Here is a 21569-nt window from a genome sequence, read left to right as displayed (position 1 = left end):
CATGAAACATTGTTTGAGTTCTATGGAGGGAATATAGCTTTATTATTTTTAGAAGTAGAAAATATTTTTCGTAAATACAGATAAAAAGAAAAAACAGAAATGACACATTGAAAAACTCCTTAATCAGAAGAAAAAAAAAACATTTACATTTACAGAATTTAAAATTTCTAAATAACATTTTTTTATTTCTTTTTTTCAGTATCTTTAAGAATTTCATTCTTTGGAGTGAAGAGCAAAGGTACATTTCTATTGGTTTAAACACACATTAGCAAAAATGTGATCAATGTGAGCCTCAAGAGCGAGCGTTTGTACTCAGGCTACAGCAAAGCAAATGTGATTTCTAAAACTCGATCTGAAAAATGGAGATTCGAAGAAAATAAAAAAATAAACAATCTAAGAAAGCAGCAAAGTCTATCGCATTTTGTTAGGAATCCACTTTCTGTGGGTTGTTCGTGTTTTTTTTTCTCTCCACCACCAGGTGGTGCCCCGTCCTCGTTGGGCCTCCCTGCACACCTCGTTGGATCATTATCTGGAGGAGTATTTGAGCAGTGGACTGTCACTACCTCGACGCCAGAGTGTTTGCCAATTTTGGGTAGCTGAGTTTAGCTGAGTGTATCCTGAGCCTTTGTTTCTCTGAGTCTAACATTGTTTTTGTCTTTGCCTTTCGGCAGGAAGCCTTCCTGTGTAACTGGACAACTGGCCTTTTCCCACTGGAAGGATTAACTGAGTTTACACTGAGCAGGGGAAAACACCCACATGTGCCGTTCAAGTCCCTTTCGGAAATCCAATTGATAGTCCGCTCCATTGCTCCTCCGAGTCCAACGAATGTTTACCTGTCCGCTCTCCAACGAGTTCCCTCTTCTCTGGATAAACCCAAACAGACTGGATTCAAGGATTAACAAGAACCCCCTCAAACGTGAGTCCCGCTCCAACAGTATTCTAGCCTCAGTCAATTTTCCTACGGTCCCTGAGCTGATCACTGTGATCTCCCCTACAGACTTTCCAGTTCCGGTTCACCAGTTCAAAGAGTTCCAGATCCAACTCCTGTTCTCGTTTCCTCAATAAACCTGTTTAACTTTTCCCCTGGTTCTCTGAGTGGTTCTCTGCATGTGGGTCAGATCTCTTAAAACAATCATGACACATTTATTGTTTTTATTTCGATATCTTTCAAAGTTTCTTTTCTGGATTGCATTATTTTTCAAAGAGCCATTTGAAGCAACAATAACAACCAGTTTGTATTGAATGGTCTAGATCAGGGGTGTCAAACTGGTTCCAGAAAGGGCCGTGGGGCTGCAGGTTTTCTTTCCAACCAAGCAATAGCACACCAGACTCCAGTCATCTCATCAATGTTCAGATTGGACTCACTTGATGAGATGACTGGAGTCTGGTGTGCTATTGTTAACTGAAGAGGTAAAGCATATTTTATATTCTTACCCTCTGAGTGATGGGACAGGGTCAGCAGACTGACGCACGAAGCTCCAATCCCAGATCCGAAGACTGTAACGCGGCCCGGATCTCCTCCGAAGTAGCCAATGTTTTTACTTATCCACCGCAGGGCCTGAATCTGATCCAGGATGCCATAGTTTCCCTTTGCTGCTTGGTCACCAGTGCTGAGGAAACCTGGAGAAAACAGAGAAGCAACACATCCAATGCTTAGGTTAGGTCTATGTGCACTATAGAGGAGTCGCATCTCTAATCCAAGGCTGCTGCCCAGCAGGGAGCCTGAGAGAACAGAAACAGATTCCCCCTCAGGTGTAAATGCAACTTTGTTCTCTCCTGCTGTGTCTCCCTTTTTTGAGTCTCTTTTCTCAGATCGGTCACTTTATTTCATCCCACGTGCATGAATGGTGTTAAACTCAGAGCCTCTCTCCATCCTGTCAGGTACTCTCCCATCTACTGTAGCTGCATTTAAAATCCCATGAATGGTTAACAGGAGCACTGACCTTGTAAATGATCAGAAATGCTGCAGCATTTATCATCTAAAGCATTTTCACTCTCAAGAAGAATAAAGGTTGATAATCTTGTACTGATAAGATAAATCTCTGGACAAAAAATAAACCAACTGCAACAAGGAGTTTAGGCAGAGAGAATTGATGAGCATTTGCATTTTTATTCCTCTAAAGAAATAACACAGACTCCTTCAGTGGTGCATAGACCTAACATGCTTAGATTTTCACGTATATTTGAGCTGTTTTTGTTCTATAGTGATAAAAAGATCCACTAATTTCAGGTAATGCTGTCAGAGCAAAGCTTTGCAAACTGTGGTTCATAAGGCGATGATGCAAAGCTGTTATGATGCTTAAAGAACAACACATTAAATATTATGTAGGTATTTACTTATTGCTTATTTGTTGGAATTATTTTAACGAGTAAAACAAATATTAGCTGGTTAATTGGTCAGGTTATCTGTTAGATAAGACTGTGACTTTCACTGATCAAATCTTATAAACAGAATTTTTAGCATCTTTTTTTTATGTTTTCCCCAATAAGCTGGTTAAGGTTTTCAGAGCTAGAAATGCTTCCAAACATCCAACAAACATTTTTCTTCTAAGTGGAGAAAAATGAGAGGAAGCCATTTTTTAGCCAGCTGACACCAGTTTTGCAGGTTAGCCTGTTTATATAGCAAATGCAAAAAAAAAAAAGATGGTATTTGAGTGCCTAACATTTATGTGTTTGTCTATGTTTTGTTTTTCTTCCCCCAAAAACACATACCAAACTGCACTGTAAAAAAGTTTAATAATTTATTTTCTGAGAAAATAAATGCATTTAAATTCTTCCTGTTTTAGCACTCATCTGTGGGCGTTCCATCCTGGAAATGGTGCTACTTAAGGGAGCTAACTTTTTCAGCTTTGTATTTATACATAAATATAGTCTTTTCGAGTTTTACTTTTGCCTTCTTTTTAACCTTATGAAATAAAATGCATAATCTAAAGAAATAATCAACTCAAATGCAGATACACACGGTGTAATCATATTTTCCTGGACTGGTCTGTGCATGTCCGATGATGAGATCAGACAAGCACTTTAATGGAGAAAATGTAAAAAGATTAATATTGTCTCAGAAAAGTCCTGATATATTTTTACATGTAGTTAAGTAATCATTGGTGATTTAAGGATATAAATGAGTACTTTTCCTACCATAATTATACTGTTTATGGCTAGAAATACTTCCAAACAGCCAACATACATTTCTAAGTGGAGAAAAATGAGAGGAAGCCATTCTGGATAAATATCTGCTTGCACATGCACAAATAACAGCTTCTACAACCTATTTCTAAGATGAACTCAGAATAACAATTTTATTGAAGTCATCCCAATATATTGGTCTTTTGCATATTTGCTACATTAGGCCATTATGTTAATGCTAAGTCTTAAACAATGCTGCATTCAGGGCTGATTTCAAGGCGGATTTTCTTTAAGAAAAACCTTAACTTAAGGTTATCATGCTTAGTTGCCTTTAACAGTTTTCATAAAATAAACATGCAGGTACAAATACCTTTTTTATTACTGAGTTATGTGTTTGTAAATATTGGTGTTAAAGCTGTTTTTTTTTTTTTTTTCTTTTTTACAAATTCTCATTATGTTGAATGTCATTTTAAATACATTGTTGCAGTGTAATACATTCATTTTCTGCTGTTGAAATCATTTTCATCACTGAGTTTTGGGCCTTTCAGACAGGACAAGTTTTGTGCTTCATTTGCGGCGGGGTTCACAGAGGATTGGCGCTCACTTGTGTTGTCAGCTGCGAATATGCATCTAAATCATGCTAACAAGCAAGAGTTAGTCTTAGCTCTGTTAGTTAGGAGAAGAAGATAGGCAGTTCTGGCTTATGAAAGACTTCTGATTTCACAACAATAGTTTCCAGGACTAGTTTTGGTTCAGTAAAGGTCAGTTTGAGAGTTTTCTGGTGAGAATTGGACCAATGCTCTCAATGATCAATACATTACACAGTACCAGCTACTCCGCTTTTTTGCTCTTTGATCTCCTGCCTTATGAAACAGTTTGTATAGGCTGTGCGTCTGCTGTCCTGCCTGAAAGACCAATTATTTTTCTTTCATAATAGATCATAAAAACTTTTTTTTTTTTACAACAAATATCATTCATTAAATGATGCAGATCTCTGCTCAGGTCCCCCTTGAAAATAAGATCCAGATTTCAACGGGGTTTACTTGGTTAAATAAAGGAAATAAAAAAAATAAAATAAATGTCACTTGTTTAAATGAAATCAATGACTTCAAGGCAAGAGAAGTGATATTTTATTTCTATGTTTATTACAATTTTATTGCTCTAGTTAATGTTCATTTTGACCATTAGGCCCGTTAGGCGACGTTGGTTCCCTGATCTTATCTAGAAATGGGCTCCCAAATCAAACCCTGCTTAGGTCCCTATTCAACTGTGGACTGGCCAGTTTTCACATATATGGAGCTATTTTTTTCCATTATTGGTGTGAGCAAAAACTTAAATGTGAAAAAACAGTAAAGTTACTCTTAAAATAATTTTTTTTGATGAGGCAGCATTGGTATGGTTTCATTTCTGGATTGCCTTTTTTTTCTTAATTTTCATTTAACTAGTTTAAAAGTTTTTTTTTTTTTTCCATTAATAAAGGAACAAGATTCACTCCAAACACACACTCTGTATCATCACCTAATATTCCGATCCTGTAGTTGAGCGTGACGACGACGACGTTCCCATAACTGGCCAGAATGCTGCCATCCATCATGTTCCCAGTGCCCTCCATATAGGAGCCTCCGTGGATGTAAACCATCACAGGTCGGGCTTCCGAATCCCTTATATCTGTAACACACACGCACAACCTGAGCAAAGAGGTGAAGGTACAACAGCAGTGAAGTGGAGAATTAATGGAGAAGTGTTGCTGAAACTTTATATCACATTGCCCGGTATGAGGTATGAGAGAGGTCTGCTAAGAAAATGTGCTTGGAAGCGAGCCAGAGCGGTAGGCCTGAGCTATAAAAGCTGTAATGACAATCAAAACATGCCCTGTAAATACACTCTGACAAGAGTTATGAATCTAATCAATGGTTCTTTATGGAATATGGAGGTGTCACCCAAAGCAAACTTGCATATGCAATTCATCAAACATATTCTGTATCAGATGTAAAGAGGAGAAAAGGTTTGACCCAAGCAATGAGAAACACATAGTATCAATATATAATATGCACATGCAGACATAAAACATGATCTTTTTCTATTGTGTATTTGAACTCAGAAGCACGAGTTTACATTAAACTTCTGGTCTCTGCTTTTTTTTTTTTTTTAAAGCAAATTAGTTTTTTAGAGAGACTTTTAAGAGAGATGAGCAGATAATTCAGTCTGTGGAACAACAGAGACGGTGCACTTACTGAGACGACTGCAACATTTCCTAATTCAGGACAGGGGATGCACTAATAGAAAGCCTACAGCATTACAAATCAGATGACCTTATTTCATGTCACTCAAAGAAAGAAAAAAAAAACAACAACAGTCGTCTGGAAAAGGTAAAAAAAAAAAGAAGAAGAAAAAAAAGATTTGAGGAAGAAGAATCCATGCATCAAAACTTTGAGCTCTTAGAGAAATACCTTCAGATATATGAATCTCAGCGTTTGAGAAAGCCGCCCCCCTTTTCTTGTGCTGGCTCCCTGGGATTCAGAAAGGAGGGAAAAAAAAGAGGTAGAAAATTCAAAAAAAAAAAAAAAAAATCATGGTAGTTTTGAATGTGCCTCTTCTTTAATGTATAGCGCTCCGATCAAAGAGGCAGCATGAGGAGGAGAGAGCCAGGATCTATTTTTGGTGGAGGAACAGGAGACTGTTAAAGAAAAAAAAAAAAACTGCTTCTTAAAACAAGAAAAGGTTTGTTCGCTCATAAAAAAGTACCCCCGAATCGCTATGTCTGTCACACCATATCTTTTAAATATTTTAAAGCATTAAATCTGTTATAGATTGTTAAAAAAATAAAATAACATTTTGAAAAATCAGTACTGATGCATAAAGGTGCGGATTTCATCCATGCTTTTTCAGGCGTTCTTTGTGATTTTGTTGCGGCCGGTTAACAAGTTAAATACTCAAATACATTTAAAATGAATAATTACCAAATTTTATGTTATTTTAGATAAATAATCTATTCAAAATGTTATATAATTAACTCAAATATAGAGTGATCACATATTTTTTTCGGGGTCACAAGTCAGTTGCATTGTTATTTCTTGGGGTCCAAGGCTGACCTTAGTGGAACCCTGTGAAGCTACTTTGGGTGGCCATTTTATTTTAAACAGGCAACTTCTAGCCATTTTTTTAAAGCTTTTCTGAGGGTCATCAGAGCTGACCTTCACACCATGCAGGGCCTTTTTCAGTCATAGTATTTCTGCAGAGCCTACACATTCTGGACACAAGCTGTTACCTTCAGGCTGGCAGTACAGAGTTCTGTCTGCAAACAACAGCCACTAGAGGACAGTTTCTTCCTCCCAGTCTAATAGACAAGATGAAAACCTCACAGCTGCTCCTCTATGAAACAAAAAGAGTTTATTTCCAGCTTCATGGCCTCCCGACCCTTTCTTTTTTAACATATTTAAATGGAATAATTTAACATTCTCCTGGGCCTTCTTCATGTGGGGATGATTGGCTCCCACTGAGGTTTGCATTTAAAGGTCGGGGCTCACCTAACTACTTTATTCAGACCTGAGACGCTTCAGAGATTAAGCACAGATCCATAAAGGCGACGCCCAGCCTGCAAGGGTACAACTTTCCTTAGGCTACAGTTCTTTCTTGTTCTTTCTTTTATCTGCAGCCTAGATCTCGATCGGGCCTTAATTTTAATGATTTCTGGAATGTTCTCTCAACACTTGTCTGGAAAACATTTTCATAACAACTTGAGTACAGGAGCTTTTAAAAATATTTAATAAACCTCAATATAAATGAAGGGTGTTTATGTGTAAAATCTGAGTTGAAAGCTTCCATCTCCAGCACGCATCTGCATGTGAGTTAAATCATTTTAAATGAAATCCCTTTGCCAAGTTAGCAATTATACTGTTAATACACCAACATTTCTTCTGTGCTTAGGGAATCAGGCCACAGGAAGACAAAATGTACTTCAGTCCTAATTTTACTTCCATCTGATTTCTTTACATACTAGACTGCAAAAAAAGATTCAGAAATAGCTAAAGATTTACTGTAGTAATTATAACAATAATAATAATAGGCATTTTCTTTAGACAACAGTTGGAAGGCTGCAAACTAGAACTAATAGAGGGGGGGCGACAACCATCAACTCATATGAGACGACTTTATTAGTTAATGTATATGGACCAGACCCTTAGCATAGATTTAAACAGGATGTAGCCCAGAGGACATCTGAAGGGCAGAAAGAAAACAAAGTTTTCCTTTGCATCGTTTAGATAAGTTTAATCTCTCTAAGCATCCCGTTTATGCCTTTACTGATTGTCTCCCCCTGATGGTCTGGAGCTTGTGCATTTTAACGCACTGGTTTGCAGTTATTCTTCCTAATTGCAGAATTTTTCCTTTGCATGTGTTTTGTCTGTTTACTGATTCACTGGAAAGACTGATCTAAAAATAAGTAAATATTTGTTAGAATAAGTGTATTGGACCTTAATTTGAGCAGGTAAATACAATGACAGTGGAATGAGGATTTCTGTACTTTGAACAACATAATAAATAATAAGATATCATCCACTTGAAATAAGATAAGGGAGTTTTTTTTTCTTATTATTTTTAAACATAAATTAGCTTATTCAATTGGCAATTTTTTAATTACTAAAAACAAAAATATGAAATACACTTATTTAAAGAAAATATTACTTACTTATATAATTTTTTTTTATAGTGTTATTGTGTTAGTGCTGTATTTGTCTTTTGCTAGTCTCATTTCTTTTGAATTTGATATGACATTTACGAAGCCTTTGCAACTAATAGCCACCGTAGTAATTGATGTTGGGTTCGGCTCAACAAACTGGACTCTGCATAACGAAAATGTAAGCTATGATTCTTTAAAGTAGAGAATCAATTTTATATTCATTCAGATAAATTTGGATAGCTTTCTTGTGTAACAAATCATATAAACTATAGCTTTCCCAGATAATGAATTTTGTTAACAATCTATAGTGTGACAAAAAAGTGAAAAACATTTTAAATCTGTAAGGAGGGGATTACTTTCATAACTCTGCACTCAGAAACTGAAATTAAATGATTCATTACGTGAGATTAATCAAAGGTGAATCTTTCATTTATGCTGTCTGATACTGCAATGTCTAATGCTCAAACAAACCACTGCAGAATACAACATATAAACAATGAATATTGCTCAGTATGACACCTCAGAAGATCCACTCAAACAGCTAGATGAGCTGCATATTAGTTTTAAAGAAAACAACAAGAGGGCATTATTATCGAGATCCCTAATTACATGGGTTACATCTAAAATGGACTAAAACATGAGGTTCTAGAGGGTCATGGAGCTTTTCTAGCAAATTTTTAAAGGGGAACTTTAATTGACCAGCTCCTGCGCCAGGTGGCCAGGCCTATCGAGAGCACTCAGGCGAGAGGCTTTATGAAATGCATGGGCTGCACCATTTTGGACAGCTCCCTTTCAGACAAGCTGTTTATCGACTGTTGCTATGCTACCACATCAAAAAAAAAAGAAAAAAAAAAGAAAGAAAAACTGTTTTAAAGAGCAGAGTGGCAAAAACACAAGCAGAACCCAGTTCAATGCTGAATGCTGACTGTTTTGCAGGCGCCTGTGAGGGGAGCATGTCCTGCAAGCGGGCAAATCTGGATTAATTAGGATCTTTAATTCAACGAAGAAATTAAGAAAAAACTGTTGTCGCAGAATTTCTAAACCGCACAGCGTTACTGCCATGTTACATTGTTCTCTTAATCTGCAGACTAACAGCAGACACAAAAAATGTTCCCTCGCTGGATCGCTTTAGATCAGGAAGACGAAAGGATTCAACACGCCATAGACAGTTGACTCCTGTGCTTCCTTAATTGGCCCCCAACAGACACACTGAACAAAGCAGTGACTCGTTATTGAGCAGAATATTTTGGCAAAAAAAAAAATGGATTTAAACAAAATAAACTTATTTTTAGGAAAATCTTACATGACAAGGGCTGAGATGAGATTTCAAATAAGTTATAGTATTTATACAACTGAATAATAATAATAATAGGAATTGAACTTTATTGATCGCACATTGGAGAAATTTACCTCTGCATTTAGCCCATCCCCTTGGGGAGCAGTGGGCTGCCATTGTGCGGTGCCCTGGTAGCAGTGTGAGGTTGAGGGTCTTGCTCAGAGAACCAGAGTGGCAGTCTGTGGGAGTGGGGCTCGGACTCAAAACCCCAGGATTCTAAGTTCTATGTCCTAACCACTATCCACCACACCCCAATCAACACAATGTGTAGCACTATATGGTTAATTTTAATTTTTAAAAAACAAATGTTATTCAAAGTGATATTAATTTCAATTGGAAAAACACCTGGTGCCCTTATTAACTATTTCAAATGCTGATCTCTACATAACAAAAATACAAGACAATATTAGCAGGTTAATTAGTCATGTTATCTGCTCTGGTAGCCAGTTGTATAGGGTCCCATAAGGAAGAAAAATATGTTTTTGCTTCTTAAGGCTTATACAGTATATGTGGAGGACCAGAAACTGAAAAGAGTATTACAGAAGAATTATAATTTGTTCTAATAATTTATAATTTAATACTGAATTTGAAAATATAACGTCAAAATAATTCCCTTTTCTACTTCCATTTTCTTTTTCAACATTTTCTCATACTTTCTCTCCTATTCAGTTTTGTATTTTCCTGACCCAAAAGCATCTTATTAAGAGGTTAATAAACTCTCTTAACGTTTTCTCTTTTCCATTTAGCTTTTGTTTGACCCTTGTTAATAAACAGTAAAGAAACTGTTAAAGCCGTCACTAAACTGTTTATAAGCTGTTGCTAAAAACATTTGCAACAGGGCTTTTATTAATTTTTATGGATCTTAAGGACCCATGGGAAAATGTAAATGTTCAACAAAATTCAAGGACTTTTGAGGACGGGTGTTTTTTCAAGGCTGTGTTCAAAAGTTTTAAAGGCCCAGAACTTATTTTTTCAAATTCAAAAACTTTCAAATATCTAGGACCTGGGGGAACCCTGCTTAAAGCGTTTTCTTTCTCTAAATCAATGGTTCAAGTCCCCGCCCTCCCATCCACACACACACACAGAGTGGCTGAAGCAGATATCAGGAAAATGAACAGAAAAAACGCCACATTGTGAGGAGCTTCCACCTAAATTCTCAGGAGATAATGGTCCAGTTTCTGCCTCCACAGTGACAGCCTCTCACACATAAAAAACACCCAGCCAGGATAAATGAAAGTTTTACCTAAATAAGTCCCTGTGGAAAAAAACGTTCCAGGTCTGTTCATGCCTTTGTCTCACTTTAACTGGTTCATTTATTGTTTGCTATAACACAACAGATGTATCATCATAGCTGATAAAACTGCTGCACTGCACGTAAAACTAATCCATTATCTCTTTTCTCATATATTGAGCAACCCGTCTCTTTTTATGCTTTACTCTGGAAAACTCAGCTGTCCACCGCTGACTCCCACGACAAGCTGGGCTTATGAAGCCCCATCACCTTCTGCTCGGTACAGGGAGAGAAAACTGCTGTCACTTTCTGTGACATCTCATTAAAAGGTCTTTAAACTGGGAAGTTTTGAAGTCAGAACTTTTTAAACCCTAAGCATAACGAGCCCATTCCTATTCCTTATGAATACTTTTAAACCTGAGGATTTTTTTTTCTTTTTTCAAATTTTCGAAGCTAAAAAACACCTTTGTTTACTTTTTGTGAAGTTTGACAAAACATTCAGTGTCTGTTGGAAGGTAAAAATAAGTTAAACTGTACAGTGAAAAGTGCTTCTGAATAATTAGGTTTCCCTTGATTCAAGAAAGTAAGTAAAATAGCTGATGGAGTAAAATGATTTACATTAGAAAGAAGAAAAAACATTATATGTTATTCTAAATGCATAATATATAATTACCTTGTATTAGGGGGATAAACGCGCTCCATTGGCAGACATTTACCTATTTTTAAATCCTAATCATAGCAGCACACAAATAACGCAAATAGATTTAAATCCTTTTTTGCAGTGTATAACATAGTGTAATGTTAAACTTTAAAACTGATCTAATTTCTTCAAAAATGTATATGTACCCTTAATTTGGCTGAGTTAAAAAAGATGATCTACCGATGGCATGAGTATTTTTTTACTTAAAATGTCCCCTTCTTTCATTTAGAGGATGGAACCAACTAAAGTAAACCACCTGGGATTGGATACTTTTCTAGATATCCACATGTCAATTTATTCTTTATTTATTTTATGACAAAACATTTTCTCTCAGCACTTTTTATTTAGTCTTAATTAACATCAGTTTTTGTTATTGGTGTGAAAATGTGTTCTATGCAATATATATTTATTTTACTTTCAAAATTATTTCCCCTTTTAAACCACTTTTTTTCTTGAATTCAATAAAAATATAAAAATAAAACTAATGAGGTGTAGGTCACATGCGTGTGTTTTTAATGAAACTGCTCATATGAGTATTTATTACACGTGTGCACTTTTGGCAGAATTCTACCTTCACATGAAACCCACCTATTAGATATGATGCTGTTGGAATGGTTTAATAGAGTTATTTATTTCTTATTTTCAACGTATATCATCTTATTTCATTGGAATATTGGCTTACCTGCTCAGATTAAGGGAAAATACACTTTTTCAAGATAAATTGGCTTACTTAGATTTCAGCTTTTGCAGTGTAACCCATAAACCAAACTGCTTGTGCAATGATGTTATCATATAAAAACATGGTGGCGTTGCTTTGAATGTTAAACCAGCCTGTGGAGGGAGCGGTGACATGAGTAGTGGTTGCAGTTCATGGTGATCACAGAGCAATGAATCCTGCAGAGAAGCAGCAGCCAGTGAGCAAAGGACCAGGAAGGAGAATCATGGGTTTTTGTCCCACACACTTACCGTCCTCCGTCGGGGTGTAGATGTTTAGATACAAACAGTCCTCGCTCTGATCCTGAATGTAGGTGGCTACGGTGTCCAGGTTGTAGGTGAACCATATGGGCATCATGATCTCCGGCGCCGTGTTGTGGATGTTCTGGGGGCACACAGGCATGAAGTGGGTGGCGTTCTTGACGCCCGACCATGGTGATGGCTGGTCGGGGGGCATGAAGCGCTTTTCCCCAACAGGCGGGGCGGCGTAGGGGACTCCGAGATACTGATCGACAGGTCTGAGGACCTCGCTGGGCACAGGCACCCTGAGGCCCCGTAGCTTCCCAAACTGGGTGGTCACAGTCGGGTAGAACTTCTGGGTTGTTGCTTTGGCCAGGGAGCAGTAAGAACATAACATCCACCAAAGGAGAGCGCAGCGAGCGACGGCTGCAGGTCCTCTCTGATTTAACAGGTGTGCAGGCAACAGATGGCCTCCAAGTGTAGCCAGCATGGTCTGGGCAGGACAGGGCGGTGTACAACACTAATGCACAATCTAGTGTCTGTTTAGACCCTCTGCGCTGACCCTGTCAAACAGGCATCACTCGATTCGTCTTTAAATCCAACGGTTGTCAAATCCCAACAAGTTGCAGCCAGAAATGGATAGGCCCTGCTTCCTGTTTTCATGTCAATGTGCATAGATCTAAAAAACAAGAAGAGATCCATAGGACAATTAGTAGGCCTCAAAACATTTGATAATTTAACATTAAAATTCAGGGAGCAAGAATTTAAAATGCTTGGATTCAAGGACCTTTGTTCCTTCAACTAGTTGCCCATAGGAAAACGTTACTTGGATATAACCTGACAGAATATCTTCAGAACAGCTCCAAATGACACAAAACTTGAACACAGAGCATTATGTAATAACGTAAAATAAAGGGCCCAATGTAAAAAAAAAAAAGGATTCCCCTTAAAGTTCTCAAAAATAAGTTTACATAATTTTCTTAAGTTAAAGTTATCTCCATCCATTTTATAATGCAGGATTCACTCCAAGGACCTTACTGCTGCAAAGAAACATCACGATAATTTATTTTACTTCACAGAGCCACCAGCAAAACAGTCAAGATAAAGAATCTGCTCCAGTTCTAACCAAATATCCTTTGAGAAATATATCAAAAACTAACAAGAAGCAAGTTTCATAGGTATGTTTGTATATCTGAGACTATAAGTACAATTTTGATCCAAAAAGTTAAATCAAACTTTGAGCTTCTAAGTCTTGTTTTTAAAAGTGTTTTTTTAAGATTCCTATAAATTAGCATCAGCTTTGCTGTAAAGCTAAGAGTGTGTTTTTAGAGGAGGATGTGATGCCATACGCTGATAAACAAAACCAAACAAATATGGAATGAGCATTTATTTTTAAAGGTTTACATCTTTCAACTCAAGCTTCTTAGATCTTTGACAACCGCAACTCATTCATTGGTTTTGATCATATTCCACATAATCTTTCTATTTCCAGAATGATAAAATAGGGAGATGTTTGATAACTGAGTAAGAAAAGAAATCCAATATATTCCAACACCTAAAGCTCTATACACGCTTTTACCCTTAATTGGGGGAATTCATGGCTTTACATACAGCAGAATACTAATCTTCTTATCAAACAAACTGAAATCTGGAAAGAACAACTCCAGATAAAAGATGTTAAAAACCTTTTTGATTTTTCTTTAGGTAAAAGGAGCCAGACGAACAAAAAATGAAAGAAAATTCTTTTATTTAGAAAGGAGATTAAAAAGGCACACTCTCCAGGAATAAAACAAGCCTCTGACTTGGTAACGCTTTACTGTTTCATTTCCACTGCATGATGGACGGATCGTTTGTCTCTTAGTACATCTGAGCAGTACTGTTAGATACTGACACAGAGATGCATAATGGAAGTGTTGCACATTCCCAGAATAAACATGTCTGATGGGACTCCACAGGCACCGACCCTCCACATACAGATAAGTATATTTAGGTTTGCTGAAAGTAGCCAGAATATCTTCTAGGAAGAAGACAATGTGACTTAGAGGCTTCATCATTGTGAATGTTTTAAAAAATATTTAGGTTTTACTTTCGATCCATTTCAGCAACAACTTACTGATTGTAAATAAGCAATACTTCCTCTATTTTTGAATTAAATACTCCATCCATACCATGTTTTTACATTCTTTCTTAAAATCAAATAGCAGAAATAGACCCCTAAATTCTGTATTTAGTCTTTTTCTTTTCTATCTGTGATTCTATCAAATGAATTCATTTAATGGGTGGAAAAGAAAAACAATATTTCAATACAACCTCAAAAACTTTTAGCATCTCTTAAGGTGCATTCAGACCAAAGGCAGTGTCCTTAACAAGGGCGGTGGAGTAGCATAATCGGGTGTGTTCGATTTCAGGCGCTGCGTCCTCCAAGGACCCAGACCAGGTAGACTGGGTCCTTGGAGGTCCGTGAAAATAAGGAGGCTGGAAGAGTTTGGCTATGTATTTAAACAGGCCCAACCTTCTCTGGCTAGGCCTATTTGATAGAGCCCAGTTTAGTTGGACTACGCAGCCAATCAGCAGCAATTTCATGGGTCTGACAGGATGAGAGACATGGTGACAAAGTAAAACACATCCGCTTTGGGGGAAAATACGAAAAAAAATCAGTTAATTGCACAGGGAAATAGTCAGTTTTGGAGTCACACACCGCATATATACTGTAGTAAGCAGGACAGATTGGTGCAAAAACTATGAAAGAATTAGAAACAATAGAAAATTGAGCATTTTTTTCTATGGATAAACTTTACATGCACAAGTTCACCCTCACAAACAACTACAGGTGCTAGGCTTCAGGTACTTAGAGATTCACTTCCAAACAGAAACCCCACACTCATATCTTCAGGTAACACAGAGTACATGTCAGACTTAATAATATTACTTTAGCGATAGTTTCAAGGTGTTGATTTATTGTATATCTCGTACCATGTCTTTCGGTTGTGCTGTTCCTTTTTCATCTCGTTACAGGTGATGAAGCAGACTGAAAATGTTTTGTCATTGTCCCCTTTCTATCTCCTCTTTCTTTCATCTTTTCTCTTTTTTTCTCTTTTTTCCTTTTTCTTCTTCTGTTTTTCTGCTCTATTTACATTGCAGTGTCCATATAAACTGTAAAACTCCCTGCATAATTATAATAAAGCAATTTATATGCATGAAACAAGTGGAGCAATATGGCAATTGCCATACTGCTCCACTTGTGAAAGTAAAATCTGTTGGGCTCTTTTTGGCATCAAGACAATTATTCTTATTGCCACATTGCCAGACAGGACACTGTAAAATAAAAAGAAAAAAAAGAAACAATAGAAAATAAAACTTTACCCATAATAGGAGTTCAGGACAGAAAACTGATAAAGTAGTGATCCTCTTTGAGCCTCATGAAAAAAAATGAGGGGCAGGCAGAGCAAGGAAGCCCAGTGTATCTCTCTCACCTCTTTATGAAAAAAGAAAGAAAAACTTGGATAAACTTCCCAGATCTCTCTCTGAGAATCACCTCTCTGCCTCAGTCAGCACAGAAACCGTCCCACAGCGTTTATTGCTGTGTTTTTCTGTTCTTTAGACGTAGATCTCATTGTTTTTGATATATGAACATTGTCTATCTGCTCTTGTTTGAGATGCTGCACAGACTCGTTTAGAGGTGCTGTGCTTTATATAATGCGCCGTCCCCCCCCGATTTTCTGAAATAACTTTTCATAATCTGTCCAAGTCAAATGTGGGAAATTAATTTAATTTGTGTATAGCACAGAAACAGAAGAGAAAATAATCTGCGCAGATCTGCTCATCCTGCCTAGTCGGAGCCTCTCTATATAAGGTCAGTGTGACATGGAAAAAAATCGGATTGAAGATTAAAAGGTCTTATGAAACTGTTATGTTCGGGCTTTTACTGTCTGATGGCTGCAGCCAGAGCTGCCATGGGTTTCTCCTTACTTCCCTCAGCGCTTCTTCACAGGTAGCTGTCTCGTCCTGAAAGCCCCTAATGCAGACAGCGCAAAGAGAGCAGAAAGGAGACCTTCTCTGTTTTCCCACAGCTAATGTAAAACATACAAAAAAACTACCAATAATTTTGCCCTGGATTACAAAGCAGGAAGTAAATTTGATGGGAATATAGTTTTCAATCTTTTTGCACTGAAATAATAACCTGGTTAACACACAGCCTAAATCCCTTATTTGTCTCAGATTACCGTCTGCTTGGTCAAATTAGACGTATGCAGCGTGGATTCAGGTGAAGAATAAGAATTCCTACATTATCTCACACAGTCATGTTAAGGTGAGTTGCATTTCGATGACATAGCTCCCCACCACCACAGTTAAATAACATCCTAAAAGAAAGACTGCACTGGTTTTAAAACTTCTACCATCAAACCTGAAAACTACTTGGGTTGTTTTGTATTTACCTAGTTTGTCATAAAGAAAAATGCCTGCTGTCTAACCCTGGCCTGTCAATGAACAAAGCAAAACAGGCTTGTTAACCTAATCAGATTTATAGATGAGCTTCTTCAAAAGATTGCCGCTACAAGCTCCATTTTTAATCCGATGAACCTATCAACAGAGGGGACAATTTCCCCTGACTCACACACTAAGGTAATTAACCATATTTCTGATGCATCCAGCTTTCCTCTGCCTCTAAACCATTTTGTATGCACTGTGGGGAGTGTAAACACACACACAAGTACACGGACGTAAAGAAGGTGGCTCTGTCTATCTTTTCACAGGTGCTGTGCATCAGCTAACAACAACATCATTACTGCCTGCCAATTTGTGAGCGATGAGACAAATCAGATCACTTTTCCACTCACGCTATCACAGAGGTTCATGTGAGAGGAGCTGGACTTGTATGCTCCAGGCCCAGCTTTGTCCATATTAATTAACAGTCACAAATGTTCCCTACAGCCAATTAAAAGAAAGACAGAAACTGAGAAGGGTTCACCTATCTGCCATATGACAATGACATAAAGCTCCCAGGACATTAACAAGGAAATGGTTTCCCCTGAGCAGATAAGGCCACATCTTTTGGTTCGAGGGTGACATGGATGATCTATTCCATAAGAATTTATTCTGAAATTGTTGTGAGACATTGCTTTATTAGGAAAAAGGTGTCGTATTGTAATCTGTGTTTACCAGCATTTTACAAAGATGTGGTGGCTGAAAAAATGTAAAAACAACCGGAGGGACTAAAAATGTAAATGAATTCCTAAAATGATTGTCATTGCCCTTTAAATATCACAGATGGGGCGCAAGTATCAGTCGGCGTAGATCTTTCACTCTGATGTCAGATGAAATGTCTAATTTAACCAACAGAGCAGGGGGAACAGGGATTCCTTTAGAGCTATTCTCTGTAAAAAAGAGGACCTTTTAACGGTTCTAAATGTTAGTGATATAATTATTTAAGTAAACTTGAATCAAGCACATTAATTAAACTTATATGCAATAAACGTTTACCACAAAATGTTGGTTTTATCAATGTAAAATGCATTTATTTTCTTTTGCAAAGAAAAATAAAAGTTAAAAATGGTTCTAAAAACACATGCTTCATAGCAATAATATAGGTTTTTGTCCAGTAAGCAACATGCCAGCGGGCTGAGCTGCTTGACTGCATGGCAGCCATTTTTAAAGACAGATTCTATTGCCCGCCCCTGCGGCTCCAATGAGTTTTCTTAAAAATGTTTTAAAATGGAAAAGATGCATTTTTGGTTTGATTTTTTAAATATAGTTTGCAGGAGGTCAAACAAATATCCCTTATGTTTTCCAATGCTGTAAAAATTGTTTCTTATAAATAACTTTAAGCACCAAATGTAAACATTTCTGTAAAGGAAGATTTGCCTCATAGCCTGCAACACATGTTTTAGCACAGCGCGGTGCCGGGCACGTGGCTGTTGTAAACAAAGCGGTGGATTTGTCTCATTCCATCGATACCAAAGATTAAACAACAAAAAGGAAGATAGCTGATGAGAACAGGGGATTCAAAGAAGAATGGACTGAATATATACCAAATCGTAAAAAGAGTCACTTGGAAATGCATTTCCCGGGTAGGCATGCTACATATGCAGGGGACCACCGAGTTGGGAGTGAGAGAGAAAATTAGATTGCAGACCTTCTGGATAAATTAGAGGAGACCAAAGATAGATTTGAGAAGTTGAGTGCATCTCCAAACTCCAGTACTCTTGCTAGTTTTGTTTCAAGCATAGAAAACCGTTAACAGATCAAACAGGTAGCGCTCTGATGCAGCGATTGGAACTTTCTTCCAGTTCAAAGAAATTTACCTTCATTGATCTCACATTGGAGAAATTAACTCTTTGCATTTAAGCAGTGGGCTGCCATTGTGTGGCGCCCAGGGAGCAGTGTGGGTTTAAGAGTCTTGCTCAGGGACCCAGAGTGGCAGTCTGTGGGAGTGGGGCTCGAACTCAGAACCTCAGGATTCCAAGCTCTATGCCCTAACCACTAGGCCGCAACTCCCCCGTAATAGATTAATATTGTAATGGAGTTTATACTTACAGCACCAAATATCATACAGCAGCGTAGTCACATGATGTGACGTTTGCTCTAGGATAAAAATTTAATCACGAATGCCTATTATATATTTAAGCCTATGTAGTCCCTTATTAAAATGGGTTAATACACTTAGAGTCCCTGTTGCCATAGTAGGCTTACATAAGACTTCTACATTTTTGCGGCTCCAGGCAGATTTTTAACCCACAGCATGAAACTGCTGATAGGGTTCACCTTTCAGGATTTTGTCTTCTGAGTTATATAGAGTATACTTTCTTTCACATAAAGTTTTTGGCACATATGCGAAGAAGTTTACCAATACCCTCTTTTGACCGTTGACCTTTTCTATATATTTGCCGTTTCTCCATCATCACAAGCAGAACTTTTTTTGCCCTGCATCGCCTAGCAATGAAATTCCTCTTGACTCATTGGCCAGTATTGTGTCCTGCATATATTTCTTGTAAGGTGTCTTGGTTAAATTGAGTCTTTCTTTTGTTCTTCTTTTCTTTTTAAATGCATAAACGTAGGACCAACCTGGTATAAAAAGGGAATGATTTGAATTCAACAACTGCATGTTATTATCTTCACGTTATAAAGTGACATAATTTTTAATGTGTCATAAAAATCATGACATAATTGCACTAATTGAATCAGGTAAATTCCAGTGTTTTTCTTTATGAATAGATAGAGAATTTTGATATCACTCTGCCAACAGTAAGAGGTACTCTTTTGGGCTATACTGGCAAAGATGTGCATAAAGAGGTTTATGGAGTACATCAAATGGGCGATGTTATAAAAGTAAACCATTGCACAGTTAAATTGATGAACTGTCAAGTTATTGGGTAGTTTAGACTAGTGGTGCAGAAGGGGACTTTACCAAAACCTAAGGTATCAATAGAATCAGATTAATGCCACTTGGGGGGGTTCGATAATTACATTTCAGACTCCCTGTTTTGAGGTCTACTGCTCTTTCATCCAAAAAAAAAAAATGTAATAGGGAATTCCTGATCTGGAATTGATATCAGCTAAAAAATTCATATTGGAATATTTCGACCTGCATCTAAAATTTCTGTTATCAGCATTTCGATAGAAAAACTCCCCTTGTGTTTAAAGTTTCTGTATCCCACTAGTGAATAATACATGGGTCAGTTGTTGTCATACCTGTTGTTGTTGACGGTTGTCCTTTAAGGGAATATAACTTGATGAATATTTTCTAACAATCAACACTACAAAATAGGTAACTAATTTATTTATGATCCTTGCTGATATCATATCAGGTAAATATTGGTATCGGTAATTACTCAAAGCTGCAATAGCAGTATCATATCGGAAATGAAGGAGTTGCATCAGACCCTCCCTAATTTTTAACATGTATTGCGGTTTGATCATGTATTAAAGGCAAATCCATAACATACCTGCATTTGGGCATTCATCATTGTGAAGTTCAAAGCCAGATGCCTGCACTTATTCCATGTTGGGAAGAGGGAAAAAAATGCTTTCTGCATTGGAGCAAAGAGGAGGAAGGGAATAAGATAAGACCCCTGTCTTTTACTTGCCTAAAATTATGTCAATTAGCCCCACCTTCAACATTTAATCACAATATTATTAAGCTTAAATAAACAACATATACAACTTTGTTCCATATGTTCAAAGAAAATACCCCCCAAAAAAACTAAACTCCAATTTTGACTGCCTAGATCCAAAGCTATTAAAGGGACATGTTTCACTCTAATAACACTATTTCTACACAAGCAGTATTGACAGACGCACAATTAGGCACCAATTCAGCGCTAAAAAATCTCTGGGACATCTTATCGATTGGAGGGAGCTGATACCCTTGGGGGAGGTGGATGGGTACTTGAACTGAAAGCTGAGAAAGAGAGGAGCATCTCACACAACGGGACCAGGCTCCCTGTGTCCTTGTAGTGCGATGGCTGTGGAACAAACCTGTTCTGAAGTCTGGCCCCTAATTTGCCAGTGGACTATGGATGCATGCATAGGGAGCACCCTGCATAATAATCACTGTTTCATAAATCAACGCAAGAAACCAAACCCGCGAGAAAAAAAAAAAAAGAAAGAAAAAAAACAAGGCACAGCCCACATAGCAGAAAGAAAACTGCTGTAGTGTGTGCGCGGTGTCTCATGGTGTGAATGGGAAGCCTGTTTAATCTAGGTCTAGGACGGTGGAGAAAATAAAAATAGATAAGGTGAAAATTAAATGTCGAGGAAAAGAAGAACTGATAAATATCCATAAGCGAACAATCTGGCCAGATGTCAGTTACCAATCAGGACAGTGGAAAAACCCCCAGCATCATTAGGTTAACTCACCTGCTTCTACACCAGCTGAAACGCGCTCCATCCCAGCATTTTCCTCCATACCAGTCGAGTCAGTCAGGATTGCAGGACAAGAGGCAGGAGAGGATGGAGATCTGAAGAGAATATCCTCCCCTGGTTTAGGATTATCAGACACACGGATCTTCGCTCTTATCTGCTGCTTCGCACAGCCTGCGTGCTTTGCGCATTCACGACGCCAAGGTCAGGAGCGCCAACGGTTTTAATGGAGCGCCCACCACACAGATCTCTCTACGGCGCCCACTGCCAGCGCGTTACCAGGCAACCACCGGGATACGACAGCGCGTTCACCCCACTCTCTCTAAATAACGATTAAAATAAATAAATAAAATGAAATAAATAGGATTCATGTCCAATTTGCCCACATCGGCTAAACACCTTTAGGCTCAGAGAGCCTGGTGGAGGGACGCCTTTGACCGAATGACAGGAAACAGAGGAAGGCTATTCAGGAGGAGAGCTGATCTGCAAGGAGGAGATGGTGCCCTGCATCTGGAACACACTGCTTGCAGGTTTTATTTTTAATTTCAGCACCAACAAAAATTAAAACAACCAAGAGAAGAATGATAAAAAGCAATCCAGATATCCACATGACAATGTTCATAATAACCATGGAACTTTTTTCTTTATTACAAATATAAAATGTCATTTGTATACACCATCTTTA

General features: G+C 37.7%; 1 protein-coding gene across 2 annotated transcripts in view; it reads right to left on the bottom strand.

Annotated features, from left to right (window-relative positions):
* LOC107098226 (neuroligin-3-like) overlaps positions 1 to 21309 on the bottom strand; it is a 37228-nt gene extending 15919 nt beyond the window's left edge. The window contains exons 1-5 of one of the 2 annotated variants that reach the window (XM_015395755.1): positions 20882 to 21309; positions 12038 to 12704; positions 5577 to 5636; positions 4645 to 4794; positions 1435 to 1620 (exon numbers count right to left, since the gene is read on the bottom strand). In XM_015395755.1, the coding sequence (XP_015251241.1) occupies positions 1435 to 1620; positions 4645 to 4794; positions 5577 to 5636; positions 12038 to 12515 (874 nt within the window). In that variant the 5' untranslated portion in view covers positions 12516 to 12704; positions 20882 to 21309. The remainder of the gene's footprint in view (positions 1 to 1434; positions 1621 to 4644; positions 4795 to 5576; positions 5637 to 12037; positions 12705 to 20881) is intronic. The other variant, XM_015395756.1, reaches the window with a different exon arrangement.
* Positions 21310 to 21569: the final 260 nt, after the last annotated feature.

Source organism: Cyprinodon variegatus, unplaced genomic scaffold, assembly GCF_000732505.1.
Source record: "Cyprinodon variegatus isolate N-32 unplaced genomic scaffold, C_variegatus-1.0 Scaffold760, whole genome shotgun sequence".
Taxonomy (NCBI): domain Eukaryota; kingdom Metazoa; phylum Chordata; class Actinopteri; order Cyprinodontiformes; family Cyprinodontidae; genus Cyprinodon; species Cyprinodon variegatus.
This window is presented reverse-complemented; position numbering and strand designations above follow the sequence as displayed.